Here is a 19,370-nt window from a genome sequence, read left to right on the forward strand (position 1 = left end):
CCCAGTGTCCTGGGATAGGCTTTGACAGCCATGACCATGAATTAAAGGAATAAACGGGTAAGGATAGTGAATGACTGATGCTGTAATTAAGCGTTTGACAACAGCGCCATCTATTGGTCATTTCAACCTTCTTTTTAAAACCAGGAGGTCCTGAGTACATAATTATTTGTACTATTTAATACTCTAACATTCAGTTATGAATACAAAGAATACCCAATGTTCTGTGCACCACTGTCATCTTCAAAAGCTACTCGTTATGTAAAACGTTTTACATGGTAGATTCTAACTGAAGGCATCAAAACTATGAATGAACACATGTGGAGTTATGTACTTAACAAAAAAGGTGAAATAACTGAAAACGTTTTTTCTTCTAGTTTCTTCAAAATAGCCGCCCTTTACTATGATTACTGCTTTGCACACTCTTGGCATTCTCTCGATGAGCTTCAAGAGGTCGTCACCTGAAATGGTTCTCCAACAGTCTTGAAGGAGTTCCCAGAGGTGTTTAGCACTTGTTGGTCCCTTTGCCTTCACTCTGCGGTCCAGCTCACCCCAAACCATCTCGACTGGGTTCAGGTCCGGTGACTGTGGAGGCCAGGTCTCCACTTTTTGTTAAGTACATAACTCCACATGTGTTCATTCATAGTTTTGATGCCTTCAGTGAGAGAGAGAGATAGTGATTTTTTTTTAAGAAAATGTAATTTCTCTCTCTCTCTCTCTAAGTAATATTTTGGTATGTGTATTGCACAGGGCGTTAATAAATAGCCGAGCAGAAAACGAAACCGAAACCAACCGCCGTCAGGTGTTGCGCCAAATTCCGCTCCGTTTCTGGTTCCTCCGCGTTCATCCGGGGACTTTCTTCTGCGCGACACCGGCTAGGTTTCGTTTCTCCTCACGGCATAACCGACCAAGCCTCCGCATGGTGGACAATTACCGCCACCGTTATTAATAACGCCGCTGCTCGTTAAACAAAAACGCATCCAGGAGTCATGCCCGCCAGTCTGAAGAAGAGCCGCCAGGTCGGGCTGGACTTCATGGAATACCTGAGCGAAACGGACAGGAGATCGGTGCCGATGAGTAAAAACGAGCTCCGCGACGTTTACAACGCGGAGTTCCGCAACAGGTGACCGTGGACGTCCACGTCCCAACCTCTTTCACAGTTTGATAGACTGCAGTTTGACGCGGACGTTTCGTCAACAGGAATGAGAAGGATCCAAATTTTTCCAACGTTCTCTACGCGCTGACACGTTCCAACAAGGCACGTCTGAGCAGAGGAAGCGTGCATTTTAACCAGAGGGTAAGAAATCATAAAATCATACAGCTTATTATTATGATAAATATCCCAAACCCCTATACGCTTAAATGGGATTCCACCCATTTGTTGTAGGTTCCTAATGGCTTGAAATGGTTTGTAATGTGTGTGCGTTTAAAAAGTAGAATAAAAAAGGAATCAGTAATTACGGGCGGACGTAACATCTTCAGAAAGGTTAAAAAATGCCAACGAAATGTTATATTCTGTATAGTCGCTTGGAATGAATTGTGTCTGAGATCAAACGCCCTGTTGACCGTTGACCCGCCTCCCCACAGCATCAGTTTCGTAATATGAGCAGTTAAGATGCACAACGTCCTTTTCTTTGCCAACAACCATTCCAGTCCGTCTCTTTTTCTACAGTTGTTCTCCTGAGCGTGTAAAACTTCAAGAACCTCTGTGTTCTTGACGCATTGTCGGAAGCCCAGTGTGAGGAATCCAACAATCGTTCCGACACGCACTTGAGGCTCCAGCAAAGGTCGTGGGTTTTCAGTGCATCATGAGTCAATCGCGCGAGGTCCTCATCGCTCACATTGCTGGTCTCGTTTCCTGATTTGAGTGGAACGTCTTGTAAAGAAACGGGGAAGTTGTGTCTGCGTTGGGGACACTGCTGAGGGTTTGGAATGCCGCGTTCCCTTACCCTAACAAACTCATTACACGTAGGTTATACAAGGACAGCCACGACAACATTTATTTCTTATATAGCTCAAAATTACAAACAGTACGTCTCAATCGGCTTGGACCGGCCCTACAGTTGACACCCTTCTGCACACAAGGAAAAAGCATTTCTCAGACGTCCCCTTATTGAGAGCGACATAAAAAACAAGTAATTACAGGGACGGTCCCCCTGGAGACAGGCATCCACGACCCAATGGAGTTTGTTGTTGGCATCGGGAACCTGCAGGGAACTTAAAACCCATGGTTGCACTAGAGTCGGGGAAAGGGGCTGGCATTCAAAAGGACAGTTTTTTTTCTTCTTCTCTTGTCCTGTCTGCCATCTTTGAGAGACTCTCTCAGCCCTGCTCAGCGAACGACAGAAATCGTGGGTTTCAGCACCTGCTGTGGAATCAACATCTCCCCGTCAGGGTCAGGGCAGCTCGACTCTCTCATTGACCCTTCCCCAACCCAAGGACACTTAATCACACACACACACACACACACACACACACACACACACACACACACACACATATATACACGCAGTGATATGCACTCGAACCCCCAGGCGTGAACTGGTGGGTCTGTGTGAGCGGACTGATCCCGGTCCCTCCCCTGTTGCAAATGACCTTGACTTTTCATGTTGTGTAGAGTCTATGTGCTTATACTGCTGAGGTGGGTTTTTTTTTTTTTTTGTTTCCACAATGTACTTTTTATTCTCCTCCTCTATCCTAATGTAATCCCTGCCTGCTTTTTCTAATCCTAACCTATCCATCCCCCTAATGTACTGTATTGTGTATATATATTTTTCAATAGTACTTGTACTTTTGATATGGTTTATTGCAACAGCAATAAAGGGTACTTATCAATGAATAAATCAAACTGAGACCCCTCCATAATTTTTTTTTCCCCATAACATTAGTTCATTTAAGAGAGTAATAGCACTGAATTGAATCTGAATAAATTCTCTGTACACTGGAAGGGCGTCCCACTCTGGACATTTTTTTTATTGGACATTTTCTTTCCTGGATAAATCATTACCATTTTTCCGTGTGGTCATCTGTGGGGCTGTCAACTGTAGGGGGCCTGTCAAAGTCCAATGAGACATACTGTATGTGATTATGGGCTATATAAGAAATAAATATTGTTTGCCCTGTGTCACGCTGGTTTGACATGGCGAGGCAGTAGATCTTGAATGATGGCTGGACATGACTATGAAGAAAGATGCATATGCACAACGTCACAAAACAGGGGTTTAATACATCAACAGGACAGGGAAGACATCCAGTAACAAGTAACAATGGCCCGGCAGTGAACAGACATCACCAGGGCAGCTTTATACAATCTCACACAGGTGAACACGATCAGGAAACATTACACAGGACCAACATGAAATTCTAGTCTGGATTCAAGATCCCCTTTCCGGACTGGATCATGACACCCTGTTGTTTTGATAGCATTTGGTAGCTTGCTTGTAAAAACGTTCACATTTTTAACACTGTTAAGGTGAGACTGCTGGACCAGTGGAGGAGACCCCGCCGTCAGAACCAGCCCCCTGTTGCATCACCACCACCTTCAAGTCCTCCACCTTCCTCCTCTCTGACTGTGCCTGACAGTGGTGTGAGGGCGAGGAGAAAGCTGGCTGCTGAAATTCTCCAAAAGCTACAGAAGGACAAGTAAGGAAACTGTGTTCATTTACTGCCTTCTTTGCAATTTCTGACTATAGATGGTGGATTGTTTTTCTTTTGTTGACCCCACAGGGCTGGATTCACTGCCGATAAGGAAGGAATAAAGATCCAGTCCGACCGCGAGCTGGTGGATGGCACCCTCCGCTTCAGCGTGAATACGGTGAACACCTACGAGATCAAGCTGTTTGTTGAGAACACTGGGGTCACCACCTTGCTCTTCACCTACTACTCACCCCTGCACTGGCTGCAGAGTTTCTATCTGGAGGATGACCAGAAAGTCACGAGGGCCAATCCTCTGGCTCTCTCTCCTGGTAAGAGTTTTTGTTTTCTTTTAAAGAATTGCTGCTAAGTGAGGACACAATCAGGTCCTCTCAGACACACCCTGTGCATACTGGTACATGCCATGTATTCATTTTAGACACTTTTAAGCCATTGGACTGGCTTTCTAAATGTCCAGAATGCCTTCAAATTTCAGAAAAGGAGAACTGATTAGATGTTGGTGGTCAACTATACTGGAATCTCATGTTTGAAAAAAACACATTTCTTCATATTTAAAGATGAAAGAAAAAGTTCCTCTGAACGCGATACATCAGAATCGCCTTCAAAATTGGCTCAAACTTCAGATTTCATGTGGATATCTAAATTACTCTGTGAAAGCTTTAACTGAATACAGCGTGCAAATCATGTAGTAAAGTGATACCAAATTCAAGTGAGCTTTATCACATCAGCTACATACAGGTTAGACGGTACATAGTGAAATGAAACAACGTTTCTCCGGAACCTGGTGCTACGTGAAACATTTAAACAAAGTTACTTACTGACATAAAGTGCACACAAACAATCTGGGCTACATGAAGTGCAAAAACATGGGATACAGGCAGTGCAAGAGTAATATTTGGCTCAAAACTTGTAGTCTACAAAGAAGAAAGTCAGTGCTAAAAACCAGTGAAATTATTAATGAAGGTGCAGAGTAAAAAAAGTGCAAATACTGCTGTAACTGCTGTAATAGAAATATAACAGACATACGTTCTGAACATAAGAGATAAAGAGCTGTCTGAAGGCCTGTGGGATGAAGCTGTTGCATAGTCTGCAACAGAAATAGGTTTTATTATATAATTAGATTTGCATGGACAAAAATATGTAGACTGGAAGTTTGCATACAACCAAAGGGAATAAATAGCATGAGTTATATTTTGATCACTTTCCATTCAGGCGAACAGTATGAGATTAGGGTCAAGTTCAAGTCAACCCAAGTTGGGGTCTACCCAGCTACAGTGGCTTTTGAGTTCAAGCCGGCGCCGACATCACCGCCCTTCTACATTGTGCGCTTTATTGAAGCTGAGCACAGGACTGGCCTTTCAGAGGAGCTGGCCCCTGTGGCCCCCTTCAAACCCTGCAGGATCAACAGCAATGAACCTCCATATGTCTCCATGGATGAAGGAGACCCACCACCCAGGTACTTACTGCACAAATTGGTGATGGCTGGGGTGTCATGCTTCAGTCAGAAAGCTACTGGAGAAGCAACTCAGGCTTATTAGCTTTACTGATTCATTGTTTGACTTTGACTCACTGTACTTTTTTTGGCAACCAACAATGTTGATTATTAAGCCAGTTTTATGCATGCATATCCTACTGAGTCATTATCATTATCGTCAGTATTGCTGACATAGATGCATCATGTCTACTTGCCTTCTCTGTGTCATAGGAGTGTAACTGAGGCTTGTAACCTGTTTGTAATGTCTATATCGAGGGGTCAGAATCACGTTGGCACTTTTAAAGGAGAGCAAAACCCAGGAAAAGTACAATAGTTCAATATAACTTTGTGATATACATGATATTTGCCATCATCTTTTACAGTATGGCAGTGCAGAATCTAAGAGTGGTGGTCCCACTAGAACAGTACAACATTCCACCTCACATCAATGACCTGGTGATGTTCATGAATAGCGGTAAAGGCTCACAAGACAACCTCAACACTTTAAAGTAAGCGTCTGTCTGCACTCTTATCAGATATACTGCCAAGCTCATGTAGCAAAAAGACACTTAAAAAGAGACTTTTCATTCTTACGGTTCATGAGGTCCCTCCTGGAGTCTCCTCTCACCTTCCAGAACTACACAGAGCGCTTCCAGCTCCTGCTCCACCTGGAAGAGGTTCAGATGCACGTGGACATTAAGAGATATGACATGGAGGACGTGCCCATGGAGCGGGACCCCCGTAATAAGAGGTTTCTGCTTCTTCACGTGGGTACAGCTTTCTCCTGGCTTTAATTCAAATGTATTGTATATGGGGGCGTGATGGCAACAATTCCTGTGTGCTGCTGACCGCAGGTCCCTGGCGTGGCAGAGAACCGCCCATCTGTGCTGAGAGGGGATCACATTTGGGTCACTAAGTGGAAAGAGCGCCATTTAAACCCAGTGCCCAAGTACAAGGGTTTTGTGCACCGGGTTGAATTGGAGCAGGTGCAGCTCAGCTTCGGCAAAATGTGAGATCGGTTTGGTCAGCATGATATTGCATCCACAGGTCAATAACCATATTATTACTCTAACTTGAAACGCCCACGGATATGTCATCTGTCTTCACGTGAGAGCAATAATTCCATAAAGCAATTAAGTGAATACCTGTGTGTGCAGATGTGGTTTCAGGGCACAGATTGCTCGTTTCGGGATATTAGCCAATGACACTGCTGTCAAGATTAAATCGAGCCCGGTTTTACTTCATTCCTCCAGGCTGCTGGACGGCTTCATTGACAAAATGAAGTTCAACGTGGAGTTCACCGTGAACCGCCTTCCCATGAGGCTACAGCACAGAGCCGTGCAACTCGCTGTCCGGCACAACCTGCAGGAAGTGCTGTTCCCTACGGTGTCAAAGGTCCTGGCCCCCATCTCAATGCCCAGTTTAAGGTCAGTCAAAAGTGCTTGAATCATGTCATGTTAATTGACAGTATTTTGTCATTTTGACCTCTTATGAAATCCATGGTCCCGTGACGGAACCTTCTCACCTGATCTTGATTGAGCAAAGTCTGAAATGAAAATATTCTGGGAACTCGAGTAGCAGGATTTAGAACATACAAACTAGGGCTGGGCGATTTTGCCTAAGAAAAAAATCTTTGATTTTTTAAAGAAAAATTTGAGTTTCGATTTGATTTTCGATTTTTTCCCAATGCACTTAAAAATGGCTGCAGACATCAGATATAGTGTCAAAAGTGCAACTTTATTGCTATGATTGTCCTCAAGAGTTAAAATGCTGTCACGACTACGGATTTACGGGGGAAGGAAGCGCAGAGGTCTGACATGCTGGGAACGGGGTTTTATTAATACAAACAATAAAGAAATACAAATAAACAGCGGCGCGGTGGCCGAAAACGATTTAACTTAAATAACGAACTGAAACTAACCCGTAGGCGTGTGGCGATTGCCAGAACTCAAAACGCATGAAACAAAACTAGGTCAAGTTCGTGCAGCGAGTTCACGAAAATGCCAGCGACCCCGAACGGGCGGAAACTTCCGGCATTTATGGGGCGTCAGGATTGAGTTCCGGTGTGGAGCCCAGCTGCAGGCAATCCTGACAGAGCCCCCCCTCCAAGGGCTACGTCCTCGGAGCCCCAACAGTACCATCAGTGGAGGCGGCGGGGCGGACGGCGGCAACCACAGGGCTCCTGCCCTGCTGTATCCTCCACTTGGAGGACCCGGTCCCTCGGGCTGGCTCCCCGGCGTGGTCAGGCGTGGCGGCCCCGGTCCCTCGGGCTGGCTCCCCGGCGTGGTCAGGCGTGGCGGCCCCGGTCCCTCGGGCTGGCTCCCCGGCGTGGTCAGGCGTGACGGCCCCGGTGCCTCGGGCTGGCTCCCCGGCGTGGTCAGGCGTGACGGCCCCGGTGCCTCGGGCCTGGCTCCCCGGCGTGGTCAGGCGTGGCGGCCCCGGTGCCTCGGGCTGGCTCCCCGGCGTGGTCAGGCGTGACGGCCCCGGTGCCTCGGGCTGGCTACCCGGCGTGGTCAGGCGTGGCGGCCCCGGTGCCTCGGGCTGGCTCCCCGGCGTGGTCAGGCGTGGCGGCCCCGGTGCCTCGGGCTGGCTCCCCGGCGTGGTCAGGCGTGGCGGCCCCGGTCCCTCGGGCTGGCTCCCCGGCGTGGTCAGGCGTGGCGGCCCACGGACCCTCGGCCTGGCTCCCCGGCGTGGGTCCCGCTTGGCGGCCCCGGACCCTCGGCCTGGCTCCCCGGCGTGGTCCCGCATGGCGGCCCCGGACCCTCGGCCTGGCTCCCCGGCGTGGTCCCGCATGGCGGCCCCGGACCCTCGGCCTGGCTCCCCGGCGTGGTCCCGCATGGCGGCCCCGGACCCTCGGCCTGGCTCCCCGGCGTGGTCCCGCATGGCGGCCCCGGACTCCCGTACCTGCACACAATAATCAGGGCCGATCCATCTGGGTACGTGTGGGCCCTGTCTCCACATGTCCCCTCTGACACGTCTTGTGTCACCCCCTGCACCGCGCAGGGAGATTGTCCCAGAGCCTCCGGCGACTGTTCCAGGCACCCCAGGCTGGTGCCTTCTGGGACTATGCAGCCCCTCTCGCTGCACGGCCCTGGTGCCAAGGGGGGGCATTGCCAGACCATCCGGCTAGCCCCTTCTGCGTCCGTTGGGACAAGCAGGCCCTCTTCCTGCCTGTCCCAGCTGGGTCCTCATGCCTACCCGGGGGCTCTATGGCGCTCCACCCCTCTGGAGGCAGACGCAGGCCCATGCCTGGCCCGCCCTCCTCACTGGCTACCGGAGGACCCAGCTCCATCGCTTCCCCACCTCCCCTCCCCTCAGGAGGAGTCCCCAACCCGAACTGCACCCCCCCAAAAAATTCTTTGGGGGAGCACCCCCCCCGGCTGGACTTAGGGGTACCTTGGGGCTCGTCCACCTCGCCTTGGACCGGTGCAGTCAGGTTGGGAACTCCCTCCCTGGGGTTCGGCTCTGCTGCTGGGTCACCATCTGGTGGACACAAAGAGGGGAAGTGGGGGGCGACATACGGACACATATGCCACGCACACACACACAGACAGAGACAGACAGAAGAGAGGGTCGTCTGGCTCCCTCTCTGAGCACTCCGGGACCTCCTCAGGGGGCACAGCCAGGATCTCGGGAGGCGCGACCTTCTCGTCGCCCGCCAGTGCTTGGTCTTCTTGCCCCGGATCCTGACTGGCGCTGGATGTGGTGGAGGGGCAGAGTTCGATCCCTGGCTCAGGCTCTGGCCGATCAAACTCCGCCCTCAGTCTCTGCTGGAAGTCCCGAAAACTGCTGTCTGTCTCTCCCTGCTGCCAGAGGGCTGCGCTCCAGCCCCATGCTGACCCAAGCAGACACGATAGGATGGTGGTGGTCTTATCAGTGTCTGCTGCCCCACTGAAGGGTCCCGGGACAATTGGGCTGTCCCACACGGGGCTGGGCACGTCGCTGGAGATGGTGGTAGGTGTGTGGTGTGGAGGGGGGTGGACGTCTTCTCCAGCAGGTGTGGGCGCTGGTGCTGCGCTGCCATTTCGCTGGGGAACGTCCGGGCAGAGGGAAGGCGGGTCGGCGACTGGAGCAGGAATGGAGGATTCCCTGCGAGGCAGTCCCGGCAGCGCAGTTGCTGGCTGGCGACCTCCCGTCGCCCTCTTCCACCAGCTTTCCTCACACTGCTGGGAGGGACGTGGGTTTCCACGGACCTCGTGACGATCCTGGATGGGCGCGATGGGCGGAGCCATCCCGGCACCGACTGCCCAAACGGCGTCATCCTGGTCGTCGTCCGTGTCCACCTCGTACCCCCGGAAGTCACATGGGTCATCACGGACGCCGCGATGATCTCGGACGCGCACGCTGGGCGGAGCCATCCCGGGCAACGACCCGCCCACCGAAAATCCACGTCATCATCGCTTTCGTCATCCGTGTCCTCCCACCGGTGACTCCGAGTGTCGTCCAACCTGCGGACATCCTGGACCCATGGCGCGATAAGCTCCCATGGGCAGAACTCTGGCCATTCGGGCTGGAGGCTGCCCACCTCCTCGCTGGAGGAACGCCGCCGTTGTTGTTGCCGCTTCTCACCCCCCTGGAAGTGACGTGGGTCCCCACGGACCTTGCGACGATCGCAGACTGGTGCGATGGGCGGAGCCCAACTCTCATCTCCCGTGCTCTCGTCGTCGTCCGTGTCGTCCCCGTCCACGGGGAGCCTTGCCAGCAGAGCGCAGAGTTCTTGGCTCGACATGGCGAAGATCGTGGGGGTCGCATCTTCTGCGCTCGCTGCCCACGTCACTTCCTCGCTGCTGCCGACGCCAACGTCCTCGCTCCGCCCACTCACCCGCCGACGTTGTCGCTTCCGGGTTTCGCGGAGTTTCCCGGGGGTGACGTCATCACGTGGCGCCGCGTACCACGGCTTCTCGGGGAGAAAACGCTCCACCAGAACGGGCGGCGCGTCTCTCCCCTGCCCTCCGCGTTCGCCGCGCCGCGCTGCGTCCTTCGCGGCGTTTCTTCTCCTCTGTTTTCCACCTCCGCGCTTTTGGGTGGGTCGCTGGCATTCTGTCACGACTACGGATTTACGGGGGAAGGAAGCGCAGAGGTCTGACATGCTGGGAACGGAGTTTTATTAATACAAACAATAAAGAAATACAAATAAACAGCGGCGCGGTGGCCGAAAACGATTTAACTTAAATAACGAACTGAAACTAACCCGTAGGCGTGTGGCGATTGCCAGAACTCAAAACGCATGAAACAAAACTAGGTCAAGTTCGTGCAGCGAGTTCACGAAAATGCCAGCGACCCCGAACGGGCGGAAACTTCCGGCATTTATGGGGCGTCAGGATTGAGTTCCGGTGTGGAGCCCAGCTGCAGGCAATCCTGACAAATGCTTAGAATCCCAAAACAAAAAGTAGATGAGGCTTTGTCATTCAACAATTTCAAGCAAAAGTGCAACAGCTTCACAGTAGCTTAAAATTTCTGTTCAAGAAATCAGATAATTACAAATGTTGTAACATATAACATTACAATAAAAAAAAAACTCTTCTACATTGACAAAATACTTGCGACTGGGGACAACATACCTCGCATCTAATACTTTCAGCATGTGATTAAAGCCTCGCCTTTCGACAGAATAAATTGGCAGCATGTCTGTGGCAATATAAAACGTGCCCGCCTCTGTAATCGCTTTCCATCGCGCTCCGTTCTTATCATAATGCACACAGTTTGTAAAGCTGTCAGGAAGTGTAGTTTGCTTTTTAGCAGGTGTGCTAGAGGAGCCGTTTTCTTCGGGATGTTTATTCCTCAGGTGCTGGAAAAGATTTGTTGTACTGCTGCTTCCAGCAGCAACAGCCTTGAAACCTATTTTGCAGCAAGGCTTCGTCTGTCTTTCGTCTGCTGCATCAAAACCAAACCAGTTCCAAATGACGGAATTACCTGTGCCTTTCTTTGGAACTAGTTCTCTGCAACATCTCCACTGCCATGTTGTTTTGACTGTGTTACGCGGGGCGGGGGCTGCCTCATATCGCGCTACGGTAACCAACAAGGACGAAAAAACTATTGTGGCAAAAAACTCGAGTTTGCAAAATAAAAATAGTTTTAAACTATTTAAACCAGCCCTAATACAAACTAAAATATGAATACACAAAAAACATCTTACATCTAGTTTCCCGTTGCCAGTTCCTTTATTTGTCTCTAAATTCTTTATTCTGTCCCACTCAATACATATTATTATATATACACTATAATGTGCATTTCATGTTGTTACTATACTTTTATATTTATTGATAGTATTCTTAATTTGTTTGACCAAACTGTTGTTTCTTTGTAAAGTTAAGGTGGTTCTGAGATCATGTTGGGGTTATGATGTTGCATTGTTATCTGTACATGTTTTTATAATTAGACTTAATAAAAAAGCTGCTGTATTAATGATACTGCTCAGCAACACTAAGATCATGAAACATATATGAAAGCCAGGAGGAAGGACAACCCAGACTTGGCCACCATTTACCACCTTCAGGACTCCACAGGGTTTATAAACCTGCTTCTCCGACCAGTCAGTCAGACTTGAGAAAGCCCTCTGGAAACGAAGGGTGAAACGTTGTCAAGAATCATTAACAACTGACTGAGAACCTTCACACATATAAGATCATGAAAGTTTAGACATAGACAATATATATTTTTATTACACTCATGGCCAAAAGAGAGTGACACAAATACTGGTTTTCACAAAGATTGCTGCTTCAGTATTTTTAGCTCTTTTTGTCTGTTGTTTCTGTAGTGTACTGAAGTACCTGGCATGCTGTCAATCAACTTCTGGGCCAAATCTTGACTGATGGCAACCGTTCATAATCCTTCATAATCAGTGCTTGGAGTTTGTCAGAATTTGTGGGGTTTTGCTTGTCTACCTGCCTCGTGAGGATTGACCTCAAGTTCTCAATTAGATTGAGGTCCGGGGAGTTTCTTCTGAATTGTTCTTCTAATCTCCAGTCTTGTGCTTGTCAACACTCATCTGTATTAACGTGAGGATCACTGAAATGATCTCAGCAGGTCCTTTTGTGGCAGGGCTGAAATGCAGTGGAAATGGGGATTGGGGATTAAGTTCAATTTCATGGAAAAGAGGGACTTTGCAATTCATCTGATCACATTGAGAAAACCAGTATTTGTGTCATTCAATTGCCGTAATAATCTAATTAAGTAAGGTGGTGCTGTGAATGTGAGATATTGGCACCAGGTGGGCTGGTTTCCTGCTGCACACCCAGTGTCTATATCACATAGTAAACAGCTGATACTCTAAATCACCTCCATCATTGCACAATGCACTTTATGTACACTTGTATATAAGATTTAGTTTTTTGCCTATTTATTTCATAAAAAGTAGATATAGTTAATTATAAATCACAAACAAATCCTCAACTTGTACAATAACACCACATCCTTGCACATTGTTGTTGTTGATTGTTGTTGTTGTTTTTTCCTACATTTTACACCATCGAGCCCGAGAGACACCATCTACCCAAATCAAATTCCTTGTATGTGCTTCCGATTCTGATTCTGATGGTACAGCAGTTCTGTATTGTCGCTTTTTAACGGTAGTACAGTTGGACTATATTAGTTTTTAGTCGTGGTAAAAGCTGTAAAATGTGTTCAAATTGTGATTACTTAACACCAGCAAAAACAAACTTGTTTTTAAATGCACGTCTAAACCTTTTCTGCATTAGTAACCCGATCATTCTTTCATCTCTACTGTCGTTTTTTCATTTTCCTGTGTCCAGGCTATTTGACATGAAACTTGAAAGAAACGACGAGCAGAAAATTGCTGTGCAGAACATTGTTGCCGGGGTGTCCAAGCCTGCCCCATACTTGGTGTTCGGCCCCCCAGGAACCGGCAAAACTGTCACCATAGTAGAGGCAATCAAGCAGGTACAAGGAATGATTATTAGGTCAATTAGTTATTTATGGATTAAACCAAATCTAAAAGTGTTATTGAACTTCAATTTAGTTCTGTTGAAGCGCAGCACTAGGCCTAAACAGTCTAACTGACCAAGAACTACACAGTCTGGTACATCTGGTCAGCCCTTCTTTGCAAACAATTTGTTGACTGTTGAACATGCTTCTTCTCTCTCCTGTGGGCTTCAGCTGGAGAGGACCCTGACATCCACCCACATCTTGGCTTGTGCGCCCTCTAACAGCGCATCTGACCTGCTCTGTGAGAAGGTCCTGGAACATGTGGACCCGCACAAGGTGTACCGTCTGTATGCAAGCAGCAGAGACCCTAAAACCATACCGGAGGCCCTAAAGGTCAGTTTCTCACATGTGTTGGATATAGAATTTCAGTGATGCATTTTGGGCCCTATTAGATTTATTTGTACATTAGATGGTATGCCATTTTCAACTGTAAGCACATTTCAGACATTTCTGTGTTTTCCAAGCCTCACAATGTGCAGTAAGGCATTTTAGTGTGTCCACACAACGTCCTGGAGTTTTTGTTCTTCAGCAAATGCCAGATATTGGCCTCAACAAATAACCAATGTTCAACTGACTTCATTTCATTGTAATTCTGCACATCTCACACTGAATGCCCTAATTCCAGGACAACTGCAATTTGGTGGATGAGGATTTTGTATTTCCATGCAAAGAGGTGCTGATGGAGTACAAAATTCTGGTTACGACAGTGGTGACGGCTGGCCGGTGAGCAGTGCTTACTTTTATTCGTTTGTTGCGGTCAGGACGAGCTATTAGCCATTAGCTTTGGCTGCTTTTTGCGGACATTAGCTAGCATTCACACCAAAGGAGGCAAGAGCAATTTTTGACAAGCTGAAATCTGGGGAACTTTATGGTAAAGTGCTATCATGACATTTGGACATGTAACATGTTACCCTGACTGTGAAGATTCTCAGTCATCCAGGTGAATTTGTCTGAAAGTTGAGTCATGTCTTTCTTTAAGAAAGAAGTCCAGTTGCCAGGACTCAGCTTTCAGACAACATGTTACCCTATTTAAAATAGAGTAATAGTGAAACTATTTCAGTTACTACATGAAAGTAATAATTTGATTACTTTTGTAATTTGTAATTAAATTACGTTAGTCCCCAACCCTGCATTTGGAGGCAAATAATTGGACGTTACTATAAAACACAAATTGTATTTCATGTACATCTACAATTCTCCTCAAAAGCATTGTTGGCAGGGTTGTGTATTAGGGTGTCCCTTTTTCAGGTGGTTCATTTTGCTGGTCTGAAGCTGTCTATTTGGTGAGAAATATATTGTAATATTTAGGGTAGGTAACTCATTTCAAATTACAAGGAGTGCCCAACGTGCACACATGGTAGCATGACTATCTTCTGTGCTAGAGTGTACTGCTCCTCTGTCTACACAACACCTAGTAATGATCTTGATCTTCTAAAGTCTCTGCTGGCATATGGAACTGCAAACTCAAAATGGCTGATCACCTGTGGCATTTGTCTGATAAGATGCTTTCCAGTGCAGACGATCCACCTAAACATGTGCAACTGAATGAAACAAATCTGTACTCAAGTAGTGGCTTGTCCAAAGCCTGGAGATGACCAAAACCTGTCACACCTGCACTGACTGATCCAGCTGGATCAACATCTGATCCCAGTGTTTCAAGCTCTCATTAGCGCCACAGATAAATACAAGACATTTAGCACAATAATTTAAATAGTATCATTACAGTTGTAAAATTGCAAGTGCACTTGTGTTTTGGTGCCGATGTTTGTCTTTGTGTTCAAATCACCTGTAATTGGTAGTGGGGTATCAGTGAAACTACTTTGTGTTCAGATTATTGTCAGTTTGAGTTCAGCTATCATACTGAGAAAGCTTTCGGAATTGTAATCTAGTCAAAATACCATAATTATTAAGTTTGGGGCACTGGAGCAACCCCTAAATATTAAAATATCTGCATGAAAATGAAAGTGAAGTAAGTGATTGGCACTTGTGATACACAGCAGCACAGCACACGGTGCACACAGTGAAACTTGTCCTCTGCATTTAACCCATCACCTTTGGTGAGCAGTGGGCAGCCATGACAGGCGCCCGGGGACCAGTGTGTGGGGACGGTGCATTGCTCAGTAGCAGCTCAGTGGCACCTTGGGATTCGAACCGGCAACCTTCTGATTACGGGGCTGCTTCCTTAACCACTAGGCCACCACTGCCCCTGTACATACAAAATTTACATAGTGTTTTTACTCTAGATGGACACTTTTCAGGGGGTAAGAGGTACATGTTATGAAGTTTTTACCTCAAATTAAAATTTTAAATTATATCATACGATATGATATGCAGTGAAATTCTTTACCTGCAAATAAAGGCCACTGTACTGTATATTTTGACCACCGGTTTGTTTGTTGTACTGTCATCAAAAACAGATCACATGTCATTTGTGTCATGGGAATTGATGGAATGTGTTGTCCATGCAGGCTGGTCAGTGGAGGGCTGCCTAAAAACCACTTCAGTCACATCTTTGTGGACGAGGCTGGGCACGCTGTAGAGCCTGAGACAATCATTGGGGTGGCAGGTGAGCATGAGCTGAGCTGTGCATTTTTTAAAATGTGACTAGATTTGTGAGAATTTACTTTATTTTCCTAAACTACATGGGAATGTTGGTATTCTGCTGTGTTGGCTTTTGATGTCATGTGAGAAGGTCATATATTTCATACGTAGAGTCATGTTCATATGATGGTGGGATATATTTTCCAGGGGAATGTCACATTTGCTACTTTGTCAACTGGAATGCCTGAATTTAAACATGAGTTGGTCTTCAAAATATATATATTTTTTATGCCTTTAAAATTTCACTACTATTTCATCTGACCATGCTTTAGGGCTATTAGGTGCTGAGGAGGGACTGTTGGTGCTGGCTGGGGATCCCAAGCAGTTGGGCCCCATTCTGAGGTCACCATTTTCCAAAAGACATGGCCTGGGTATGTTTCAGCTGGTTAAATAAACTGTCGGGCAGACTCTTTATTGTTATCTGCCATGTACTTAAACAATGCTTGTCCTGATGGTACAAGACTTACAAAATATCCTTAATAACCCCGGTCTTTATTTGGTCCTCTCACACTGTATAAATGACTGTGATAATGAGTGTAAAATGCATGTACTGATTTGCCTATTGGAAGTAAAATATATCCATAAAAACGTCATCGTTGACCTCTGGACTGTGCCCTCATATTCTTGAATGTGATGTGATACACAGCACAGCACACGGTGACACAACAAAGTACTTTGCTCAGTGGCACCTTGGCGGTGCCGGGATTCGAACCGGCAACCTTCTGATTACAGGTCCGGGAGATAGGGAGAGAATGCAATAAGGGGCAGAACTAATGGTTGCGAATCCACGTCTAGTTCATGGCCATTCACAAAAAGGCTTTAAGGGTTAATTACTACCACGTACCACTTTGGTATTCAAAAATCATGAAATATCACAGTAATTATCATCATCAACCGATATCAACCTCGCCATTTTTGGTTAAGATGGGTTTTCAAGATTAAGTGTGTAAGAATTTCACCTCCCAACAGAGACTTCCTTACTGGAGAGGCTGATGAAGCACAATCCTCTGTACCAGAAGGATGGAATGGGGAAGTACAACAGCCGCTATGTTACCAAACTACTGCTCAACTACCGGTATGTTTACAACATCTCTACTCCCATATTGCTTGGCAGTGCAATATGGGAGGGGTGGTAGTAGCCTAGTGGGTAACACACTCGCCTATGAGCCAGAAGACCCAGGTTCAAACCCCACTTACTACCATGTGTCCCTGAGCAAGACACTTGCTCCAGGGGGGGGACTGTCCCTGTAACTACTGGTTGTAAGTCGCTCTAGATAAGGGCGTCTGATAAATGCTGTAAATGTAGTTCCTTTGGCCTGTGTAGATCTCACAAGGACATCCTGAAGATTCCCAACGAGCTGTTTTACGAAGGGGAGCTGGTGCCGAGTGCCGATGAGATCGCCACCAGTTTGTACTGCAACTGGGAGCATCTTCCCAAGAGAGTGAGTTTTAGTAGATAAAGACTGGTGTCTCACCATTAACGCCGCCATGGGTTCTAGACTGCGCAGGAATGTTCCGGGTGTGTCTTTCTGTGTTCACAGTATTCTTGATTCATTGCTTCTGTGTGTGCACATGCCATTGTGGCTACTGAGTCTGTGTTAAGATAAAGGGAGTGTTTTTTTTATGCTTAAGGGATTTCCACAATGTTTTTTCAGGGATTCCCTCTGATTTTCCATGGTGTGACCGGAAAAGATGAGAGAGAGGGTAACAGTCCATCGTTTTTTAACCGCTACGAAATCGAGATCGTTGTTGACTACCTGAAGAAGCTGCTGCAATCTCAGGGCAAGAAGGGGACATCCAGAATTTCACCAAAGGAGATCGGCATCATAGCCCCCTACAGGAAACAGGTGCACACTACACCAGGTCAAACACATGGTCCAGGTTTTTATTGCTCAAAACGAGGCCTACATTCAGTATAAAACATTTTTACAGGTTGAGAAAATCAGACAAGCCATTAGACAGAGCGATAAAGAGCTTAGAAACTTCATGAACATTAAAGAGCTGAAGGTATGTCATAAGCAGCATCTAGAAATATATATACCGAGTTTATATTTCTTATGTGTGTATTTGTTCACATGTTTCAGGTGGGCTCTGTTGAGGAGTTCCAAGGCCAGGAGCGTCGGGTGATCATCGTTTCAGCCGTGCGCAGCAATGGCGAGTTCATCAAGCTGGATGAGGAATTCAACATTGGATTTCTAAAGAATGAGAAGGTTCCAATCTAACCCTACAGATATCAAAATTTTTCATTTAGAACTAGGCATTAGGCATTTTTTCTGTCTAGGAATTAATGGCAACCAAATATTGACAGCAGCCGGTTTATACAGTTGTGCCTTTAATGGTGTTATCAGCAGAAGCCATCGTGACTTCATTATCTTAATCATACACTGAAAATAAATCGCATATAAATTTTTTACACATGGAGATATCGTAAGATATATGGTGTGGCGATGACTACCAGTGTTGCCAGATTGGTGCAATTCACACAATTTGTTTCTATAAGTATTAACTACCAACCAGCATGTAGCAGGACACACCACCCAAGAGCTGAATGATATAGATTCTGAAACTAATCTACTTTCAGCTGACTATGTTTTTATTTCAGAGGTTCAATGTGGCCATGACTCGTGCAAAAGCCCTTCTGATTGTGGTGGGAAACCCCATAATCCTCAAAACAGACAAAACCTGGGGACGGTGAGTGTGTCCTACTTACTTTCATCCACACAGCTTGAATTGTTCATCCTTGCTTGGTCTGGAGGTGTAGAGTATCTTTCTTTTAGGCTAGTAGAAATCCATACGCACATTTGATTTTGATATTTCACCTCTTCGTTTAGTTTCCTTGAATACTGCACATCAGAATCAGGATACAGAGGCTACGACTATGCCAGTGTGGAGGATGCTGAGGATGTGGTGGAACGTTTAGTTGCCCTCAGCATTCGGTCAGAAGGTCGGTTACAATATTTCATGTGCTAAGCATTCACACAGTGAGTGATTAAACCATAGAAATAAACATTCATTTATTCTTAGACTGTAGACTGTAATCACAATTTTTTTATCAGTAGTGGCAACAGCAGAGAGCGCTGTTCAGCAATATCTGGACCCAGAGTGGAGGAATGAGCAGTAACTGCACTCGAAAACCTTTGCACTACCACGGGGCAGTCCTTTGTTGCCCTAGCTTGCACAGATCGGGTAAAAGAGTTTTACAGACTTTTTCTCAGATTTTCTATAATAAAGCCAAGTGGAACATTTTACTGCTGTAATGAAGACAATCAACCCAGACATCTTCGGCTGCATATGCTATTCATAGTAATTTCTGTGGGGTATGGGGATCAGAAAGCTTCTTTAAATACTGCAATTCTTTCAATACAATACAGTAATTGTGCCTTGCAGTGCTTTTTATTGCTGCAGTGAATGTTAACATAACTTGGGGTGATATTGCAATAATATACTTGGTCTTAATATTCCATGGTATGTAGAGCGACTTCTACAATAAACATATGTATTTATAATTGTAATATTGTGATATGGTTTTGTGGTTAATAACAGGAGGCACAAAGGAAGCACTTGTTTATGTCTGACTATCTGCTGCCCCCTGTTGGTTGCAGTGCGTTCATTCAGCTGTATTATAAAACCAGGAATTCTTAGCAAATGAACACAGCAAGTTATGTTCATTTTCAGTTCCCTAAAAAAACAACAAAAAAGT

The 19,370-nt window shown here is 46.5% G+C and overlaps 1 protein-coding gene across 1 annotated transcript; it reads left to right on the forward strand.

The window, feature by feature from the left end:
- Positions 1 to 851: 851 nt before the first annotated feature.
- mov10b.2 (Mov10 RNA helicase b, tandem duplicate 2) lies at positions 852 to 19,182 on the forward strand. The gene is made up of 22 exons (XM_028992609.1): positions 852 to 1,120; positions 1,198 to 1,294; positions 3,470 to 3,639; positions 3,724 to 3,962; positions 4,864 to 5,107; positions 5,509 to 5,634; positions 5,730 to 5,892; positions 5,980 to 6,134; positions 6,379 to 6,552; positions 12,877 to 13,024; positions 13,241 to 13,402; positions 13,695 to 13,792; positions 15,538 to 15,635; positions 15,943 to 16,041; positions 16,640 to 16,745; positions 16,995 to 17,112; positions 17,326 to 17,517; positions 17,603 to 17,677; positions 17,755 to 17,880; positions 18,273 to 18,361; positions 18,502 to 18,614; positions 18,727 to 19,182. The coding sequence occupies exons 1-22, from the start codon at positions 987 to 989 to the stop codon at positions 18,789 to 18,791; spliced, it is 2,991 nt and encodes a 996-aa protein (XP_028848442.1). The 5' UTR covers positions 852 to 986; the 3' UTR covers positions 18,792 to 19,182.
- Positions 19,183 to 19,370: the final 188 nt, after the last annotated feature.

Source organism: Denticeps clupeoides, chromosome 10 (genome assembly GCF_900700375.1).
Source record: "Denticeps clupeoides chromosome 10, fDenClu1.1, whole genome shotgun sequence".
NCBI lineage: Eukaryota > Metazoa > Chordata > Actinopteri > Clupeiformes > Denticipitidae > Denticeps > Denticeps clupeoides.